Raw genomic sequence first — 22,689 nt, forward strand, 5'->3', positions numbered from 1 at the left:
CTGGCCGCTAAAGGCTTAAAGCCTCTGTTGCCTCCACCTTTGAATTTCAAAAAATATCTCTGCTGGACATCTCAGGCTCTATTAAGGCTTATAAAGGTATTGTTATGCTGTAAATCTAATAAATGTCTGTCTATCAGAGACTGTAAAATAAAACTATCTGGAGATTGTAAATTACATCTTTTATTGGTTTGAGTAGTCGTATAGCAGCCTTATTGACCTGTTTAAGCGTATTTAGTTTATACCGGCTAAGACAGAAATAATGATGGTATTGGTTAATCTTCCAAAAGCATAAATTACAGTATTAACATGTGGATTTGTTTATTAAACCATCACTAAACCTTTGCAAAGAAGCTGATGGAGCTACATTAATGTATTTTTTTCCTTTTCCCTTCACACTCTTTAGCACTACTTCCTGCTATCAGTAAAATACCACTGAATGCCTAATGACATTTTCTTCAAGTCCCCAATTTTTGCAAATGTAATTAACAAGAAAAATCCTGTTGGGTCTGGGCCAGTAGAGAGCATCATCAAGCAAGCAGCATTTAGAATACATTTACATTTGTACTTCTATGATGTACTTTAAAGAGCTTATGCTCTTTAAATAAGTGATATTATTGCACTATGAGTAAAAAAAAAAAAGAGTGTTAATGCCTTCAAATTAGAGGTGTGGGATCCACTTCCCCAACCCTGGCCTGAGTGGGAGTCTGTGAGAACTCAGTCATTTTCAAATTTATGCTGGTAGACCTTGTGATTCGCAGGCATTTACACATTTTATTCTTCACCCTCTCTTACTTTTCATTTTTGTTGCCAGGGTTTGGACTTGTGCCTTTCATGGCTCCAGAGGTCTCACCAGACTTTATCCTTTCATTTTAGACCCTTGCATTTCTCTGCAGATGGGAGGATGAGAATGGTATCTATCTATCATTGCTTTTTCCTCGAGAACTTACCAATGCTGGAGGCAAAGGCTTTAGCTGACATGGCTCCAGACCACCATGGCCTGGTCTTAATGTCTACTTGGGATTCTGTAGGTGACAAGTCCTCCACTTATAAAAAGCACTCTGTGTCATAGTAAGCTGCTTTTCTATGTAGTCGTCCATCTTTCTGTGACCTCGGGATGTCACAGGGCAACTCCTGCCTCAGACATCCATACCTTCCCCCTTCCACAGCCCTGTTAGCTGCTATTTTCTTAGATTTTTAAAAGCCTTGAGGATCTTTTTTTTTCTTCTTTTAATTCCAACACACTAATTAACACAGCTTTGTCAGACTGCCTGAGAGGTTTTTAATGATGGGATACTCAGGGGAACCTGGCTGATCCATGCTTGCGCTATACAGCTGTTGATTAATGGGTTGTTGTTGTGGGCCAGGAACATGCCATTTTTGTCACGACCCTCTTTCTTTAACACCTCCACACAAAAAATACATCCCGCCACTCAGTCTAATATGCACTAGTAGAAAAATCTATAAAGAAATTTAACATCTTATAATTTAACTACAATGAATTCAGGTTAACAGTCAGAAACACAGTAAGAGCACTGTGAGGAAATACTGCCCATACAGTGGCTTCATTTACATTTTCCAAAACTAAAACCCATTCTATTTATTCAAATCATCATTTCTCACTTCACAGTGATTAAATTTACACTCGCAATGACAATGACATTAGCACTGTACATAAAGAAACCTGGTTAATTAGATCCTTCTCTTGTGCTTGATGTATTAGCTATGCAATGCATTCTCCCTTTTTTAGTATCATATGATTTGTAGTTATTTTAAAATTATTTATTAATTTATCAAAAGAATTTTAATAAATGCCACCTGAAGTATTATAACTCAGTAAGATAAAGGTTGCAAGCTTCTGAAACCTAATATGATAGCAAACATGACGTGGTATTTCAAAATGTCAATTATAATCTCACTGCAGGTGTGTTTGTACACACTTTACAAAGTATTACAAAGCTGGACTCTTAAATTCTACATTGATGCTAGATGGGAAATAATACCTTACACATAAAATATTACACACATTATATGCATATCTATCTATATCTATCTATATATATCTATCTATATATATATATATATATATATATATATATATATATATTAACTTTAGTCTAGACATAACTCTCATAGACTCTCTGCTGATAGGATTGCTTGTTGGATATCTCGTTCTTGCTCCTTGCAGGTGCATCACATGCACACGTTGCAGGTGCAGCTCCACATTGAGATGATGGTTTGTGTCACAGTTCAGCTTGTTTTCCCTGCACTTCTGGACATTACCCTAGAGCTTGCCATTGGCTGTTTGATTGTGGGGTACATAGTTACGTTGAACAGCCCTGTGAACATTGAAAACACGCTTTCTGCCCTGACTCATCTCCACGGACGATTTTAAAAATGGGGTCAGTTTCATACAAAATCTGATGTTTGTGCTTTGTTCAAGTTTTGAGGTTCATGGTAAAACTGCACATGGTCAGAACAGGACTTCCAGGGTGCAACTGGAATGTAGCAGGAGTTATAGGAACAGTTTATGACTGCAAAAGGAGATAAACCAGAGCACTGACCAAATATGAATCACATATGATTGTTATGCTTTTTAGAGGTGCAGTAGTGAGACTTTCCAATCGTAACGTGCTAATTGACATAAAAGTCACATAAAATGTGATTTTTAAAAATGATTTTTATGGTTTGTATATTCAGGCTGATTGATATAAGGACGCAGGTGTAGATTCGAGCTTCCTTTTTGAACAGCTTGTATTTACCGAGTAAACAAGTTGTTTCACCAAACAAGGCAGTCACAGAGTGATTTACAGTAAGCATATGGCACAAAAACAGATAAGCAAGGAGGATTGTAAAACTTATGCTCTTCACCCCACCCCAGCTCTTTCTCTCTCACACACACACAAACACACACACACAACAGAAAGAAACAGATCTTTTGGGGGCTTGTGTGCGCATCTGTGAGGATATTAAGCATGAGTAATAAACTTTTTTCAAATGATTGTACAAAATAATTGTCTCCCAGAGTTCTGTGCAATCAGCATTGTAACTGCTAAGAGGCACTGGCATAAGTGGTGTGTCTGTGTGGCTGTGATTGGTAAGGTAACCTGAGTGCCATAAGAACCCTTGTGGCCCACTGTGGACAGTGTGTTGGCAGTTGGGTTGACGGGAGCTCCAAAGCCCGGGAGTGCTGTGGTTACCAGATGGCCATGGCAGTAATCTTCAGTCCTTTCACTCACCTGGCTGAGTAAAGACTTCCTCTAACCCAGTGCCCACAGGAAATGGTCTCTACAGCACGTCTGCCTTCTCTGCTTCTGCCAAGACTCTTGCTTCCATCCTCCGCTCACGTCTCTGAAGTCTGTTTCAGAAAAGAGAGGGAAAAAAGGAGGTGCTGATTTGGGCCACAGAGGCTCAAAAAGGATCGCTCAAAACAAGATGGCAAGATAGAGAGATTTGATGTCTCTACTTTAACTGCTGCCAGGTTGTCATCCTTATATGTGACAGGCTGTTGTGGAATGAATCATGCTGCATTTTTATGGATGCTCTGTAAACAGTTCATTGTCACTGTCCAAGTTTGAGTCACCATTCCAGTGAAAGAGTCTCCTCAGACATACTGCTATGCCTCTGAAAAGTTTTATCATTGTTATGCTATTCAGAGAAGTCTTCCGTCTATAAAGGATTATTCAAATTCATTCTTCTGATATTTTCCATGTTTTGTGGAGCAGGGCTCTAACAAGTTGGCCCCCGGGTGTAGAGCAAAATTTGTGGCATAATTCTCAGCCAGTGCATAAATGCATATTATTAATGTATTTGTGTGTTTTATTGATTTATGTTAATTTATGGTTCTTGGAAGTACAGTATGTCGGAGAGATATTTTTGTTTGTCTTTGCTTCAGGGTAGGGTAAACAAGTGAAACGGCAGCATGACAGTAGCACCGTGTGCAGAAATGTGCCAAGTCAGCTTTTGGAACAGTTTGCAGAAGAGAGCGACATTTAGCTTTTACCTTTTTTTTTTTTTTTATTTCTGTACACATTTTGTTTTCTCTTCTTCTATCCCCTCATCTCCTTCCTGACAGGAGGTTACAGAAAATCAATAGCTACCAAGTGAACAGAGGTTCCCTCCCTTATTTATCTATCTGATTTGTTTGGCTTTGTGGAGCACATTAACCTTATCTAAAGGCATTCGGTAATGCTGCAAATGCACTCAATCCTATTGATAGTTTATGCTAATTCTGAGCCATAAGTTCAGAACTTGTTGTCTTCTTGAAAACTTCTTGTTCAATAAGGTTATCCAGCTCCTCAACTGATTCTAATGTAAACAGCAGTGAGGGATGCAGCAGCATTCATTCATTTCTGTATGCTGTCTGTCTCTTTTCTCTTACACCATCTTTCAGTTCCTCCTGTCATCCGAGTTTATCCAGAGAGCCAAGCCAGGGAGCCGGGTGTCACTGCCAGCCTCCGCTGCCATGCAGAGGGCATCCCCAGCCCCCAGCTGTCCTGGCTCAAGAATGGCATGGACATCACAACCAAGCTGTCCAAACAGCTCACTCTGCAAGGTAAACAGGAGTAATGAGTTTACTGCAAGTGCACCTGTATATTTACTTTTTCTGTAATTGTTTTTACCACCACTCTCACACTTTTTATGTTAATATCTGACCATGGTTGCCATCACTTCATGTATCAAAGAGGACTGGGTGACATAGATGATTGCATGTATTCCTAATATTCTCACACATTTGTCCTGTTAGTTCAGTGGCTGCTTGAAGACTGGTTCTTGTGACTAATTTTACTGTAAAGCTGTTTGTTTGAACTGGAGGCATTGTTAGATTGATGTCACCAAAAGATGCACAACGTCAAAGTCTTTTGTCCAAATTCTATATCGAACGCTCAGAAGTAAAGTTATCAAGTGTCACTTGATTCTCAGAATAAATAGTGAAGATTGCTTTTCCCCTCAGGTTGCTTTCAAAAGCTACAGAGCGGAAAACTGTCCCAGATCTCACAGAAACACAGCATGTGCCACATTCTTACTTTGAACTCCCACCTTTTTGAAATCTCCCCGAAACAAACCTTTCACCCTTCTCCCAAACACATAACTGTTATATAATGGTAGCAGAGGATGGTAACATTGAAGTCACCTTTTATCTCTTTCCTGAAGGAAAATTGTCTTTTTATTTTTGTCTTTCCCTCCTGTTCTGTTGTCCCTCGCAGCTAATGGAAGCGAGGTTCACATCAGCAACGTACACTTTGAGGACACCGGCGCCTATACCTGTATCGCTAAAAATGAGGCCGGCGTGGACGAGGACATCTCTTCGCTCTTTGTTGAGGACTCTGCGCGCAAAACTTGTATGTATAAGTCATGATGTCAGTGTCTGCTTTTTTTCTTTTTTTTTTATTCAGGGGAAAATGGAGCCATGCAAATGGAGCCCTTAATAATTTATCCTGTCAGCTCTTAATAGTTTATATCCTGTGATGCTGCGATGAAGGAAGAGGAGTAATGGTGATACTATCTTTACTCTCTGTCTCTTGGCTTGAAAGCAGGGAGAGTTGTTCTTTTACCCTTTCATCCACTATCATGCCATTTTTGCTCCTCATATTGCATCTGCGTCTGCCTTGATACACTAGGGTTCAAACCAATCATAATTTCTATTAGTGCTGACAAGAATAATTTAATTAACTGATTAATTATTAGTTCCAGAAGTGACAAACATGTTCTGTTTCTTGCCTTTTCTACTTGCACTTTTTTAAAAAGTGATCATTAATTGAGCATCTCTTGGTGACGGTTTTCTGAAGAGATAAAATTCACCTCGGGTGTAGTAATTTTTCATCATTTTGAGACATTTGCATAATAAATAGTTGATTAATCTTAGAAGAAATGGTAGATTAATCGGTTATGAAAGTAATAAGTGCAGCTGTAATGTATTTATGAATAAATCAGTTGCTGTTTATTCTATAATCACAAGCATAAGGGAAAATCTTAAAATAATTCTTTGTTCTATAAAACACTACGTAAACCAAATACATTAAATTTGCAATTATGTAAATGTAAAACATAATTTTTGATCCTGAAATTTGATGAGGGGAAAACATCTCTATCTAAAACCATGATCCACATCAACACGTTTTTTTTTAATACCTTTATTAATTGATAAGGTAACTGTCAACTGTCTGCATGTAACTTGAGGACACTGATAATCGTCTTATTCGTATTTGGAAGCTTTTACAGTCTAAACAAACTCTTCTGATTCCTCTTCGTGAGTGGAATCACACACTCTAATTAACGTTGACCTTCTCAGAAATGTCAAAATCTGTCTTTGGGGTCTATGACCAGTTGTTAGTGTGTTGTATTTTTCTGTGGGTAATTAGAGTTCCCAAACAACACACGCTTCAACTTTGCAATCCGGTCACACATCACGCACAACCTGTCCCACACCGTCACCTGCCAGACCCGGTGCGTTTAGATGCGATCCCTACAGTACGACACTTCCTCCGCCCCGCCTGTCACGCATCAGAGGATCATACTTGGTGAGGTCAGAAGTCACTCCTATGCTTTGAAGCCTTTGAAGCTCTACCGCGGGCAAAATGGTGCTATGAGTTAGATATAGCAGACCCTTTTGGAGTGAGTTCAAAGGGATGTCAGCTGACAGGCAGACAAGGTTGAACTACTACATTACGAAAGAGAAAGACAGGAAAAGACAGACTTTACTACACATGCTGTTGTCTGTCTTGGATATCTGAAGACTGCATTCTTGACCCGTTCTGCTTTTCCCATGAGATTGTCCCCTTTATTCAGATACCAGTTAAGTGAGCAAATAGAAGCTGACTGTCTATTTTTCCTGAACTGGCTGCCTCTATGAGCCTGAGGCTAATGTGGGGTGTCAGCTCACAAAGCCTTCATTCCACAAACACAAACCTCTATTTCTAAAACAAATACACATCCATTTCACACACAAGGGAACACCCAATTAAAATTCACAAGGGAACTTTAAATCAAGTTTCATTGGCACTTAAGGTGTGGTAAATACACAAATGTCATTCTATTGATATCAGTGACTTCAGCATATTAATGATCTATTTATTTAGTCAAAGACCACAAAGAACCTGCATCTTGGCTAAGTGTCACTTCTATATAACCAAACCTGTTTTTCCAACTAGAGAAGTTTTTTTTTTTTTTTAAATATATTAAAAAGAAAATGCTCTTTCTGGTTGTAAAACTTGTCTGGTTTAGACTGGTGGCTTTTACCTGTAAAGTTTTGCTGGAACTCGGCTATTTTTTACCTTTTCTATTCTGATGTCAGGAAACACTTTCCTAATAGGTTTATGGGCTCAGTGGCTATTTACAAGTGTTATTAAATCTAACATGATGCTTATTTTGTCAGTCATGGTCCTATTATGCCATTCTAAGCGCTGCACATCTCTCGAATTCTCAGGCAGGTCTACTCCCTGCTTGTCATGTCTGGTTTGAAAACAAAATGATGGCAATGGGGAAAACGCCAAGCTTGAGGCTTCAGAGTAACCTCTTGTTTTATGTCCGCTTATTATGTAGGGTCTATGCAGCCATTACAATGGAGGGAGTCATTCATTTGTTTTAATAGGTTTTTATTCCTTTGCACTGGCATCCAGTATGGCAGCAGGTAGCATTTTCCCTCATTGGCAATTATCCATCCACCCCATTGTCCTGCAAATATTATTTTATTGACACCACAGACTGCGAGAAAAAAATGGAACTTGAACCTATAGATCTACTTGTTCCTTGTGCTTTTTGTCTTGGTCTTGTTACAAGTTACAAAGTGTTGTCACAGGCCTGCAGATCGGATATTGAGAAACTTGCAACTGAAGGATGAACTAAGTTGATTTTCAAGTTTAAAGACTGAGCTTACTGTAAGTCCTTTCTGTTCTTCTGAATGTGATCTCTCAGGAACACTGGAAGAAATTTCATTACATCTGGCACAAAAAGTTCACTTGGAGTGAAGGATGAACTCTAGAATTTCAAAGGTCAAGTTCCGTGGGACCTTACAAAACATGTTTTTTAACATAATTCAAGAATTGCTCCTCCAATTATGAAGACATTTCACACAGGGCCAACTTCATGTGACATCCCGGTCTTCTGAAAAAATACTTTTCTCGCTATTATTCAACACCAAAACACAGGAATGGAAGGATGTTAACTTTGCCTTCACTTGACAGAGGCATACAATCCTGGGGTGGCAATTCTACAAATGTACACTGTAAGACAGAATTACTTTGAATGTATAGAAAACACTTAGTTAGTTAGTTGGTATTCACCCTTAGAGATGTAATTAGAACAGTTGAAACATGTCAAGTCAGAAATATCCCTGATGCATGCAAACTATAGGATCATTAAAATAAAGTAACTATCTTACAAAAACTTCAAAGATGAACGATCACCTGTTAAACTGGATTTTTTTCAACCCTTTTGTCTTTAACAGCTTATCATAATCCTGTTAGTTAAATTCATCTTGATAGCTTCTCTTCCCTTTGTCACCATGGTGTGCTTTATGAAGCACATGCAGCCATGATTTTCCAGACTGATTGCCATACTATATTAAATTATTATCTTTGTGCTTCTTTTTTTTCCTCTTTTTGGACAGTTGTAGCTCCAGTTTTGATCACAGGTGATTTAGTTTCTGCAGAGATGTGAAAGTTGTCTAAGGTTGCTTTGAAATCTTGGATATCAAAGAGTTGATATTTCGGAAGCTGAAAAATGTGTCTAATTGGCGCCAACTCTAATATAACTCCCCTTTAATATCATTTGTACCTTTTGTTTAAGTTATTTTACATGTATGGCCAAGTTAGTTTTATGGGATAGACTTTATTGGTTGTACTTGCATTGTAGTCAGCACACCATAAATTGTTAAGCAACAATGCTTATGAAACAAAGGTTGAATATCATCATTATAAAAGCTGCAATGAGCTGTAAAAACCTAAAAATCCATCAGTTCTTATTTAAAAGTGTGTGTGTGTAGTAGCTTTACCTTAATATCTGTGAGAACACTACTGTGGGGACAAATGATGTCAAATATAAAAATGCCAGCAAGCTCTCTGAGTGGCCCTAATGTGATGAACACTGGCACATTCATTCAAGTTGTTACTAATGGTCATTTGGCAGAGTTTAACAGTTTATTCCAGCCTGTTTTTTGTTAGTCGTGTTGAGGTTGTCAAGCCAACAAATCTTTGCAAAAAAATTTAATCAACTCAATTAATATAAAAACATTAAATAAAAATAATTAAATACTGACTTTTTGACACTAAACCATCACCTCAGCTTTCTTAGCAACAACAGCTTTTGATGGTTCTTTTTGCATATGGACAAACATCTCGATAGGACACATCTATTTTTTTTTCCTTACCTGACCAGTGGGCATGCAACTGTCTTATGCAGCTGGATCAGATATTAATCAATTTTAAATCTGACAGATCTCTAATATATAGTCTGTGTAAGAATAGTGCAGTTAATAGTCCGGTGGATTTACTGGTAGTAAGGAGATGTTCTTTGTTGCTCATATGGAAACTATAAAGAGAGCTCTCTCGCCTAAATTGCATACTAGTGGAAATACATTTGAAGCTGATTATTTCCTTCTGTGTGAAAAGGGACAATTATGGAAACTAACATTCATGTATTATTCAGGGATAGACCCAAGAGGTTAACGATACAGGCATGTGCAAACTGGACAATATATACGCGCTGATCATGAGGATTATGCATGAAACAATAATAAACTATGATCTTGGTAATTCCTCCATTCATAACTCAATACAGCAGACCAATCAAAACCAGACATCATTCATCAATTTACATTGTAGATACAACGCTGTCTTCTTCACATAGAAAACACAAGTGGTCTGGTATAAGGGAAAGACAAAGAGGTATTGGATTCTTTAGCTTTACAAGTGTAATTAGTTTAATGGTCACACGAGGTCATGTCAAGTCAGATTTATTCCTAAAGTGCTTTTAACGCAGATCCATCACACGGTGCTTTACAGCTGACAACTGTGTGTTTGTGTGTGTGTGTGTGTGTGGCAAACAAAGTAAACTATTAAGCTGTTTCCACTCCATCTAAAGGTTTTCCTGGCTTAAGGGAAAAGGCATTGTATAAGGTGTTGACTAATTAAACAGATTTAAAATGTGTTTTTAAAACAGCTGCATACTGAAATTATCTAAGTCAAGAAAAGAGAATACACTGATACAACAAATGTAAGATATATGCATGTAAAACACAAAAATACTATTATATTTAATGTTTCACGTGCAGCCTGTTAAGAAATAATAAATGAATTCGTCCCTATGTTCAGATAATTTAATATCTGAGCATAGAGGAGAAAGGCTGACTAATATAAGTTCAGACTTGTTTGTGTCTGTGCAGCTGCTCGTGTAAGAAGGTGAGACAAACACAAAACTCATTAAATCTGTGAGAGGGTTGCAGGTTTGAGTTTTGACCCCCTGTTGTCATTTGCATTATCTTGGTATTTGATTAGCCTCTGCAGATGGACAGATATTCCTATTGGGCTCTCCAATAAGAGGCTGCCACGGGTGATATTTCAGAGGAAAGCTACCAGCTGCTGTCAATACATCAGTGTTTAAGGCCAGAACACAGGCACCGAGGAGTCTAAGCTGCTCATGTGTATTGTAATCTGCAATGTACTTGTACTTTAACACAACAAATTTAATCAGTTTTAGCTAGTGTCGTTGTACACTGCACCTGGTTTTACCTGAGAAATTGTCTGAGTAAATATTAAAATGTTTGTCAAGCAGCTGTTATTTAAAAAATAAAATCATTGATTTACCGCGGCTTTATAATGATTAGTGCAAACAGATAATCCCAGGATTCATGCTTGGAGCATGCAGGGTTGTCTATTTTACTTCTAATGTGTGTGTAAACTGCAGTACGTGTGCAGTTCTCAGTCCCACTTCATGCTTACGTGCTCAGTTGACAGGCTTCATGTTGAAGTTATTTAGCATGTATTTGTTTATTAACCCATACAGGTTGATACTATTTTACATTTGTGTAGCTATTAGATTAGACAGTAAGCATATAGTACTTTGATACACTATTAATTCTCTATTATTAATAGATGTAGCTAAGGGACTGCTTGACAGTTGTCAGAAATAGTTCCCAGAAAATAGTTCCCGTTTTGTCAGACAGACGGGTATCACTTTTGAAGAACAGAATACTTTGGTATGCAGACTAGTTCATGTCTGCAGGGTCCTTTGGCTTAAATCAGACCTTCCCAAAGTGTGGGGCCCGCCCCCTAGGGGGGGCGCAGAGCCATTGCAGGGGGGGCGCGGTATGAAAAGGGGAAAAAAAACAACAACGCTTGGACACTGCTAGCACGGGGCGCCCACACAAACGCAAAGCAGGAGATGAAGCATAGCTGAATATGTTTCCAAACCAACTTAAATCTAAGCCAAAGAAAATATGGTGAAGCATATCTTCCCTTTGGCTTCACCTGCACAAGTGCCAAGGTAGGTCTCCCCTGCAGAATTGGTTTTCCCTTCCTCGGGAGCAGCGCTGGGCTGTTCAAATCATGGACAAACAGTATCCCACATTCTTGATTTTTAGTTCACAAACACTTGTTGTAATGACTAACTACTCCTGACATTTTGGAGATGTTAGCTCTTTATACAGTAAAGTTACAGTGGGATACAAATAATATCAGGCTGATCCTGCCACGATTTGTTCCCCCTGTCTAAATCACGGACAAACAGTATCCCACAGTTGTTTATATTTTTAAGCCCATTTTGCACAGAGAGGCATTTTTTGAAAAATGTATTGATAGCAATGTTGAATATTATTACACAGGGAAAAAAAAACAACTACATGTAAAATAATTACACCATGACGCCTCTGCCTTTGTAAATGGAGGGACAGTAACTGCGTGTATATGTAAGCGTTTAAAACCTGAAGATAGAGACAAAATACTGTTAATCTGACTATCTGCCATTCTGCAATTCATCTCATGTAAACAATAACGTGGCGCACAGCGTGACGTGAAAAAAGGCACATACCTTTGACGTTGCGTGACAAACTCTGTATTCCTCGTCCACACGTAAAAGGAGTTTTAAAAAAATCTCCGTTTTCGGTGATTCGAAACGCCGTTTAAGTGTGGACGAAACAGCTGCGTTTTCAAAAATACCCGTGTAGGTGTGGACGTAGCGTAAAAGAGTTAGTAGTTTATTTCCTTACTACCTGTAATTTATTGCAGATTACTTGTTTTTGCTTAATTGTTTACTAAATGTTTGAGGTGTGAAATAAACCGCATTGGAGCAAAATATGGGTGTGTGTGGTTAAAGGATGTGTTTGTGTTTCTCATGCTTCCACCACCACCATGTTGACAGTTGAGATGAAGTTTTGCTATGGTGTTGGTATGTCTGTGCATTATGGCCGGACATTTCTACTTTGGTCTTGTCGTCTGAAGGACATTATTTCAGAAATTATTTCTTTTTACAGAGAAGAATCTTTTTCTAATTGTTTTGTCATTAACTTTAAATTTAACATGCCTATTTTTTTTTAAGGATTGCTCCCTCTGACCGTTAAAACACAACTGAATACTCCAGTCCAACAAAGTACCAAAACTTGTAGTTTTATAAAGGTGGTCACAGTTACTGATGATCAGTAAATCAGTAGCAGCACCAGTCTCTTAATTCCTATAGAAGCAGTAAGGGTCTGCTTAGTTTTTCCATGTAGAGTTTGGTGGAAACTTTAAATTTTTCATATGACGGTGTCCTTCTCAGCCATCCAGTATTTAATCTCTGTCTCCGTTTTACAAGAGCATAGTCACCCTTTTCTTCTTAAGCATGGAACTTTCCACCTTAGGCAACACAGTTTGATTCTCTCCCCTTCATTTCCAGCCGGCAGAAACATTGGCAATTAGAGAAGTTGGTTAGACTTTACCTGTTCACCCCTTTTATCTTTTTGTCTCAAAGATCTTTTGGTCTGTCACATTGTCTTCTGAGTCTGAGCTTATTCTCCACCTTGATCTTCATCAGCAGCCTGCCAGTCTCTCTATTAGCAAAAAAACCTGCTACAAACTTTTCACTACTTTTCAATTGCAGCAGCTGTTTGTAATAATAAGTAATTTTAGACTGTTTAGATAAAGTTATGATTAATTACCATCTGTGCCACCCACTTATGCCACATAAATCACAGTCTTTTCAGTCTTTTCCTCATTTAAACCCACACGCTGTAGTACATTTGGAGTGTGAATCTAGATTAGCTCCATGTGATATCATGTTGGGCCAGAGAGGCTCTCTAAAGTCATTGGCAGTTATTACCATCCAAAAAACAGCATCTGGTTTCATAAGCTAGTTTCAGGGAGACACTATGGGGACAAATATAAAGGGAAATTTTATAACTACTGAAGAAGTATTCTGTACAAAACCAATCCTAATTCTTACTGTGATTTAAATTTGCATACAGGTTTAGTCATTCTCAATTCCCTAAAGCCATTTAAAATAATGCCTAACCATAAAGATAAAAAGTAAACTTGCAACTCAACTTTTTTACAGACCGAGGGTGAGGATTTCTTAAAGGCCACAAATTATTCTCATTTTAAGTAGACTTTATTATATGTTTTCAGAGGTGACATACATGTCAGTAAGCACAAGTAGTCTGAATACAGTAAAAGCAAGTAGATTGTGTTTCACTGTTTGATGTATTTATCAAATGAATTACAACTATAACTTTTGAAGTATGATCATTTCTAATAAAATGTACCCATTGTTGGCTCTTTTAACTACTCTGTTATCAGAGTTCACTGTACAAAGAGAATGACTTTGGCAGGTAAGAGATAGATTCACTGACTGCTTCATTGTGAAGACATTCCAGACCCGAAGGCAGTGTTATGAACTTCGAGTGCCTTTTTGATATGGGGAGGAAAACTTCACCGGTGATTCTACACAAGCATGAAACAGTATACTGGAAGCCAAAGCCAAGATAGAAAATTCCCTCCACACCGTGTAGAAATGGTGTCTCTGGATCCAGATCAGTTTGTGCTGTCTTGAGCAGGACATTCAGTCATATTTGTTTGGTAATGGAAGATAGCATTGCAGAAACAAGTTAATTATCCAGTTCATAGTAACTTAGTGTTTCTGCAGTGATACAGTTAACTGCTCTGAGTAAGGACACTGATCCTACTAATGGAGATTTACTTCTGCCCTGATGATTTTGGAGAGGATGTCCTTAAGAATGCAAGTCAGACTTCAGAAACTACTCGCTCATGTTTCATCGTTACTAAAAAGAGCTCATCCATTAGCTTGTACTGCTAGCTTGGAAGGATGATTTCACTTGAAAAGTGCTAAACAAATGGAGATCCTGCAACGCCAACTGTCACATTGTGTAGTGGGGCTATTTATTCACGTGTGGACTTTGGGAATATCCAAATTTCCTACTGTGTTGTTAGTTTAAAGTCTCTGTTTTGACTTATAGAATTATGTGAATGCAGATTTTTTTTTTTTTTTGGAAATGAAACAATAAAGTAAGACGAGCCTTTCACCCTCTTAAAGCATATCTTTAGGCTCTGGCGCCGACTCTGAATTTAATAACAGCTGGGCTCTGTTAGCTGAAGATGTGCATTAAAGGTTTTGGAACACCTGCTATATGTGTGTAATAATTCGTGTTTTTTTATGTACATATTTTTCACTAATCAAAAATTGGACAACCAACTGCAAACACTGTGAATCATTTACATACAATACTTAAACACTATAAAATAAAAATACTTTTTCATATATAATTGTAGTACTTCTGGTTTTCTAACTTTTTGATGCTCATAAGTACTGACTTAATTGTGTTTATGCTCAGGGACAAGATATGCACATTATTAAAACAGACGACATTTGCCTTAAGTGCCAGAATCAAGGACGCTTTCAAGCAAAAGCTCAATACTCTGATCCTACACAGGATGAGATGCTTGTGGGCATGTTGTGGCAGCAGACTACCCTTGATCTACCAGCATTGATCTGAAACAGACAGAGATTTAAATGACACGTTGAGATTACACTTGGAAATGTTTTAGAAACCTTCCACATTACTTTTGTGGAAAGTAATGATCTCTTTCTGTGGAATCATTGTTTATGACCCGCCTTGGGCTTCTCATTCAAACACTTCAATAAGAGAGAGAGGAGAGCTGAATAACTAACTAAGGCAGTTGTCAAAGGGCTGAATAAGGTATTAAGCAGGAGATGAATTGAAAAACATGATTTGATGAGCAAGGCATGAGTGATCTTTTTTAGATGAATCCACCAGAGGAGCTTGGAGGTCAAAACCTTCTCTTCACAGGCGCAGCACTGAATTGTTTTTCTCTCAGATTTATCCAAGCACTTTGTTGTTTGGGAAAACCTGAGCAGTCACTATTCTGAGATCTCTTTAACAGAAGCTGTCACCAGCAGGCAGAGCACCATCCATCTCTGACAGTCTGCTGCTAAACTGGCATAAATATCTGCCCTTCACAATGTGCCAATTATTTCTGCAGTGTCAGAGGATCTGCGAGACTCAAAGCGAGTGTTTGTTGCTTTGGTCTCTCCACTTTGTTATGTCTCCACATTATGCTGCACTTCATACCCCATATCAGGGATTTACAATACTCTACAGTGAATCTAGTGGCCCGAGTTACTGCTTCTTTACCTTCATTGAAGTGCACTCGTGGACCAAATAAAGAACTTTTAATTATGCAGTTATTAGTAGAAATAATCTTGTGAGAAAATCTGCCTTGCACCGTTTCAAGGGCCGATCATATCGTTATCGTCTAAAGCAAGCCACATATTAAGTTTATTTTTATGCCCACCAAGGGGTTTATGTGATTAATTCAGTGTCTCTGTGTATTTGTTAGCGAAATTAGTACTTAAAAGGTTACAGGTGGATTTTGGAGTGATTCACGATCTGGATCCAGGAATTTTTGGGAGCAAAACTGGACGATTCATGTCATGTCTTCATAAATATGAAATTGAAAAGTAAAAAAAAAAAGGGGAAACATGATCTTGGCTTTCTCAAGAAAATATCACAAAGTAATCCAAATCTGGATATCCACTTGGCTCCAGAGACTGAACTAATGGATAGTGTGGTGGGAATGTTGAACAGAGGTTTGGTCTTGGTGTGCTGTTTTCTGTGCATGAATAGCTTTTGTATACGTTGTTAATCAAGGTAGCTGCTCTGCTCAGCAGCTATGGTTTGATGCAGCTAAAGTTCTACTATTTTTGACGAGTTTTAATTAGAAAGATAATTAACATATAGAACACAGCGTGGTGGTAGTAGTTGTCTTCTGTAGCCTTGACCCCTTGAAAGTGGCAACTTTCAGCCGTTTTACCGTTAATAAATGAGTCACATTACATTGCCTTGCCAAGTGAAAATATTTGCTTACTATAACAGGACAATTGTTTCCTTTTGTGCCGATTTTCCTTTTTTCTTTCTTACTTTGTGGTGGCTGTGCTTAGTGTATAGCCTCCCTCTAAAATATGTGACTATTTAAGAAAAACAAGAAACTGAAGGAAGCATTCAAGTTTGTTTTTTTTTAATGCAAAGAAAGAAGCAGCTGTTTAACAGGTGGATGGAATTTTTAAAATCTCCATTAAATATTTTTGTATCTGAATCTTTCATTTCATATAATTTATTAAAGTTACAAGTAAGTTTGTTACTGTTACAATATTTTTAAGCTCACTTACAGGATAACGTATTTTGTCAGATATGTTTAGTGTTTAATTGCAACATGCATTTTTCACTTGTCTCTCTGTTAGCACAACAATTACATTTACATTTTTGATACTTTATATATATATCTCACCCTGGTAACCCATTAAAGCCACATGTTTTAATACTATGGCTGTTTGTGGCATGGTTATGGCCTGTTGTGAAGAGCAGATGAGGTGAATAACATTGATGATTTCATAACAGTGCAGTTTTCTGCTGGGAAAACATCGGCTCCTGGCATTCATGTAACTTTGACTCGTACTACTCACAGATATTAGCCTCCCCAGCAGCACCTCACCAAACTGTAAAAACATCTAAGCATCTGACATTAGCCAGTCCCATTTCCCACATTCACAGGACCCAAAAGATCTGGTGCAAGTACCATGGTACCAGATAGTGCAGGACACGCACAGAGGTCCTGAAAGGGTCATAGCTGTTTTGGCAGCTCAAGAGAAAGATGGCTTTTAATGTTCTGGCAGGTCAGGGTACATCCCCATTTTTCTCTTTACTCTGGTTTTGACTCACAATTCCAGTATCTATTTATTATTACTATATTTTCTCTGCTTTATATTCTTTCCTCTGTACTCATTGCTTCGTGACTCACTGTAAAGGTTCATTAATTAATGTATGACCTTTAAATACTCCAGCAGGAACAGAGAGTCTTGAAATTCGAGTGGGCTGAAAAGTGAGTTAAGCATTTCTGCTGCGAAACATCTCCACTCAGATATGATTCACCTATTGAGTCCTAAAATCATAATTTTGTGGCAATGCTGCAGACAAGGTACAGTTATTTCACCTGTAGGGTACAGACAAATTGTTTTGGAGAAATTCAGACTGTCTTCATTCTGAATCAGTCTGGATATTCTCCAGTCTTGAGATTTTTAGGGCTCTGTTTTCATGTTTATTTCGCACTGGTGGCATTTTGTGCTTATTTCTTCAATTGGCAGTTGGGTATCTTGAGCCATTTCCACACAAGCACTGCAGTCATGAATTTTTCTAGGGCTCAACCAGCGGAGGTGCAGGTAACACAGTGAGACTGAACACTGAGCCGGTGTTTAACCTGCCAGCTCCCTGCTACAAAGTCACTGTAATATCAGGCTGTCTCGATGTTTTAACAGAGCATCTAATTGTTCTGCACATTCACCACTAGTGAGTGGGCGTCACATGTTTTGCTTCCTTTAAACTCTATTGTAACAGTGTCCTCATCTAAACCACACAGAGCCTTTTTCGTAGTTTGTCCCACATGTGGAAATTATCACAACCTAATTTTCCTAATTTTGTCCAGAGTACATGTGTGAAAATGAAGATAGTGACTCACTGTGTGCAACTGTAGGAGGTGTGATGTGATTCTGAGGTTGATGCTATGCTGAGGTTTATTGCTTAGAGCACTTGTATTCCAGAATGAGAAATTTTAATGCATTTTGGTAATTTTTTGCAAAGTGACACCCACAGCTCCCTTTATTCTTGTGTTCTTCATCCCACTTGTGTGTTTTTCAACCAGCTAAGTATCTAGATTGAATCATTAATGTCAGACATAATAGAGCAATTTGTGATGCTTATCAGCTTTTTAATACACAGAAATAATCAGGCAACCTTTCCTGTTCCACCTCAATAGTAATGCTGTGTTGGTGCAAACCACAGTTGGCATAGAGGCTATTTAAATTTTGTGCAAGTAAACAGACTAATAACTACAGATACCTGCTGATCTGCAAGATAAGCAGAGAGGTGTGTGACCAATAATAGACCATTAAAACTTCTCGCACAGTCAGTTACTGCTGGTCCTCATCTGATGTCTGTATCTAAGCCATCGAGTGACATGAGGTCTTAGGATCGTCCATGTTAGATTTCAGTGTGGTGCTCCAACAAATTCTTGTTTAAAGTAACTTAAACTTTCAGATATACACCATGAAAAGAACACTAGACATTTTCACAGCCCCACAGCTGATATCTACCTGTAGGTAAACATTTATCACTGCAAAACTTCATGAAAAAAAAATGATGACATGTCTAAAGTAAATTCAAAACTGAGATCATTGGTCATGTGCATTTCTTAATAACCCCATAACTTTTTTTTTAATGTTATTAAACCGATAATTATGTTAGACTGTTGTCTTTGCTCCATGTTCTGTCCTCTTCTATGCCACTTTTTTCCTCCCTCAACATTTCTCTGCACACCTTGCTGTTTTTATTCTGTCACGTTTTCTTGGCCATTTTATCATATCTTGCAGTTTGTAAGCTTTTGTTCCAATCAAACACACCACTGCTTGATTTTACAGTTTCAGACGAAGGGGAAGATCTAATCAGTGAAATCTGCTGCTCAAGTGATTGGTTGGAACAAAGCCCTGCAATCTCCTGGGCCTCGGCGCTACACAGATGAGAACCACCGCTGCACACCGAAGTCTTCACAAAGCTGTTTTATGCTATGCTGTTCGCCGTGCTGTCTGCTTCATATCCTCTGAACACAGAAGATCAGCTCGAGCCAAACTAGCGTCCATGTTTCCATCAGTAGCGTCCCTCCCCATCACAGCAGGCTTTCACACAGCGTTGGACACGCTGTCAGCAACAAGGAACTCTAACCAGGCAGTGACGCTATCCGCAGTGTCAGCAGCCTGCTGCCTGTCGACTGAGTTTCACGCTGAAGGCTTTCCGAAATGAATAACGTAAATCCAGTGGAAAGTTTTAACGCCTTTAAGCCCCAGCTACAACATGACAGCTTATGAATATTTGTGATGATTCTTTTGAATACTAATGTAATAATACTAATCATGAAGATAATGATCATAATCAGTACAAATCATGAACAGCAGAGGACACAACACGAACGCCACTTAAAATCTATTTACACTTGAATGATTATAGTGATTACATTAAACCTGGCTTGTAGAACTAGACTGGCTGAAAGGTTGAATGGATTTAGTTGCCATGACTTTGCAAAGTATTATAAATGTGACAGAGCATGATTCATTTAGTGATGTAATAAAAATAAGAAACCACAAGGGTTACAGATGGATCACATTGGCTGCACTGCTACAGCGGATAGTCATCTGTGTATGTCTCCCATAGCAGTCCGTGTTTGTGATGAAGCACAATCAGTTAAAACAAGTTTTATTTTTCAAGTTTGGATGTTTGAAGTGCTCTCCAGTAACTCGTTTTTTTTTTTTTTCTCCTTTCTGAAAACTCTCAGGGATTAAGTCTTTTGAATACTTTTCATCCTAAAGAGATGATACAGCCTTCGGTCGTCCACGGGCTCCCAGCTCTAATTCAAGTGCCGTCAGACCTGTTATTTTGAAAGCTTCCTCGCTCTACCTGACTTTAAATAGTACTGCTGGGAACTTGCTGTTGAAGCACAGAGCTGCTAAAAGCAACGGGGGAAGAAGGAAAAAAAAAACTGTTAGGAAATCTGAAGAATTTCATGACTGAAGAATGGATGGGTTAAATATAAAAGCTAAAAGACTTTCTCTGTATGAAGTTGGACTTGATCACTAGGTGACTCATAAGTGTTTGTAGTGCAGAGAGAAGAAGCCAAGTGAGAAGCACAAGGCTCTGAAAATGATATTGTTTCATCAGTATTCACTTTAACGCCAGAGAGCCCGAGCCACCATCAGTTGATAGCCACTTTAAATAAGACATGAAATATCTTGGCGCTTAAAATGACCCTTCATGACTTTTCTTCAGCCGTATCAACCATCATTTCTACATTTTGCAAAACACGCAGGAAAAAGATACTCTGCTTACCATCTGAGAGCTACAGCTTCATGACATTTTCTCTGACCTTTGACTCACAAAGGTGCATTGCTTTATAATTCTCATTTCCTAGAACTGGATAAAGATTTCTGCTGTGGCTTTTCTTTGTAAAGCATACGTGTCATGATATGAAAATTGCCCCCTAAAAATTATACTCTGTACTTCTCATTGTGTTAAAGGGCCTGCACAATGGTAATGATGTCAGACCTCTCAGTAGAAAGACCAACGTGTATATAAAATGGGAGGGATCGGCATAAGTATAAAATTTTAAATTATTTGTCTGAGCACAATTTAAAACCAGAGTATGGAAAAAAAAAAAGGCCTCAGTGTGACTCACGTGTCAAAGCTCCACTTCCATCAGTTTGACATGTTCATCTGTCAGAAAAATGTGCCAGTGATGATAGAAGCAGTTGGGGGCATACAGTCGAGATAGATTGGACAGTTTGGAAGCGGTTCTCAACTCGAACTGTTTTTTGATTCCCACCCTGCGCCCAGAGCGTTGTCTGATAAACTGAGGTTAAAGGGACAGTTCACTCGAAAGTCAGATAGCTTTGGTGTGAGCTGCCAGTTGCAGAGGTATCTGCCTTCTCTTTTTATATAATGGAACTAAATGGCACTTACTCTTTGGTGCTTTGAAAGTAAAGGAAAAAAATCTGGGATTACATCCCATCCAATTTAATATTGTATATTATGTGTATATTTACATACTTTTGGGCTGTCACTACCATGAGCACCTTGTTGTGGATGAACACTTTCTTCTTTATTGTTACATATTTGGCATGCGTTGTTGCATTCGTTTTGGAAATTACTCAGTTCTCAGTAATGGTGTGCAGTTTTGTGAGTTTTTCTTTTCTTTTCTTTTTTTTTCTCACTGAAACTGCAGCAGTATGAGACAATAACAGTCCTCTCATTCTCTCTCTGTGTGATGGGAATTTTATCTGTGCTTTCTATCTGACATTCATAATCCAATAGATGCATCGGAGGGAAACTTGGTTTTAGTATTTTACCCAAGGACATTTGGCATGCATACTGGCACAGCGAAGGATCAAACCACCAATCTTCTGATTAGTGAATGACTTGCTCTACCTCCTGAACTCCCTCCCTAGATTTATAATTGACTTCTAAATGAAGTTTCAGGTAAATTCCTGAGCTTTTTTCACTTTAAATCAGAGACATTTAGGCAAAAATCCAGATATCTCGTGTGGCAAAACCGATGTTTTTTATTCATGCTGAAAGTCTAAGGAGCTTGGAAAGAAAAGCGTCTGGACTTCTTCAAGTTGCTTGAAGACGTTTCACATCTCATACGAGAAGAAGCTTCAGTTCTGAACTGAAGAAGCTTCTTGGATGAGAGGTGAAACGTCTTCAACGTCTACGTCTACGATGACCTGGATGACTGAGAAGCTTCACAGACATTCATGCTGAAAGTACTGTAGTGTTCATTTGTAAGCAGCGTCACTCATAGTGTAGAGCAAATTAAGAAAATAGTCTTTCTTGAAAACACCTACAAGAAAATTGATCAACTACCTAATTCTGAAAATCAGCACAGAGAAAATTCTAAGAAGAGAACATTTTGGGGTTGTAGGTAAAAGGAACATGCATTTACCTATTCATTTTTTTTTTTAAAGGAGCATTTGAAAAGTAGTATTAGACACTGTTGATTAAAGACAAATTTCTGCTGATATTCAGGTTTACAGGGCTTGGCTAAGAGCCAAAGGAGAGAGTCCTAAGGCATCTTGATCCAGGCCTCAATGTACTGCAAGTGGGAGTTGGCAGGCACATGCAAAAATCTTTTTGGCTTCACACAGATTTGTGGGGTACCTGCTCTGCATGCTATCAGTGTTCTCAAAAGACTTTTGTATCAGTGTAGATGATGAAAGAAAGAAGAGGAAGAATGATATTTCTCCCTGTTTTCTCGAGCATTATTTTTTCACTTTCTGAATATATAATGCTAGAGCAGCGAGCAGGCTTTGTACTTCCAAACTGTCGAGAAGGTGTGTGTGTGTAGAGCTTATAATTAAAGCATAAGTCTTGGGTCAGTTTTTCCAAGAAACTTCGTAAAGAATACCTGGAAAGAGCAATAAAAAGCTGAACACCTAAGGCAGTCATCCTGAATTACATTATATATTTGCATCTACTGTGACCCAATTACTTTAGCTGTATTATACTGTCTTCTGCCATGCCACTGTGGTGAACACCACAGGCTGTTTGGCCCACTGTCGCAGCAGCGTGCTCTTGTAAACAAATTGAAT

At 38.4% G+C, this 22,689-nt stretch overlaps 1 protein-coding gene across 2 annotated transcripts in view; it reads left to right on the plus strand.

The window, feature by feature from the left end:
• Positions 1–22,689, plus strand: part of fstl5 (follistatin-like 5) — a 187,945-nt gene that overhangs the window by 140,926 nt on the left and 24,330 nt on the right. For both annotated transcript variants that reach the window (XM_063493843.1, XM_063493852.1), the window contains 2 exons: positions 4,391–4,552; positions 5,205–5,339. In XM_063493843.1, coding sequence (XP_063349913.1) covers positions 4,391–4,552; positions 5,205–5,339 — 297 coding nt within the window. The remainder of the gene's footprint in view (positions 1–4,390; positions 4,553–5,204; positions 5,340–22,689) is intronic.

This window comes from Pelmatolapia mariae, linkage group LG2 (genome assembly GCF_036321145.2).
Source record: "Pelmatolapia mariae isolate MD_Pm_ZW linkage group LG2, Pm_UMD_F_2, whole genome shotgun sequence".
Taxonomy (NCBI): domain Eukaryota; kingdom Metazoa; phylum Chordata; class Actinopteri; order Cichliformes; family Cichlidae; genus Pelmatolapia; species Pelmatolapia mariae.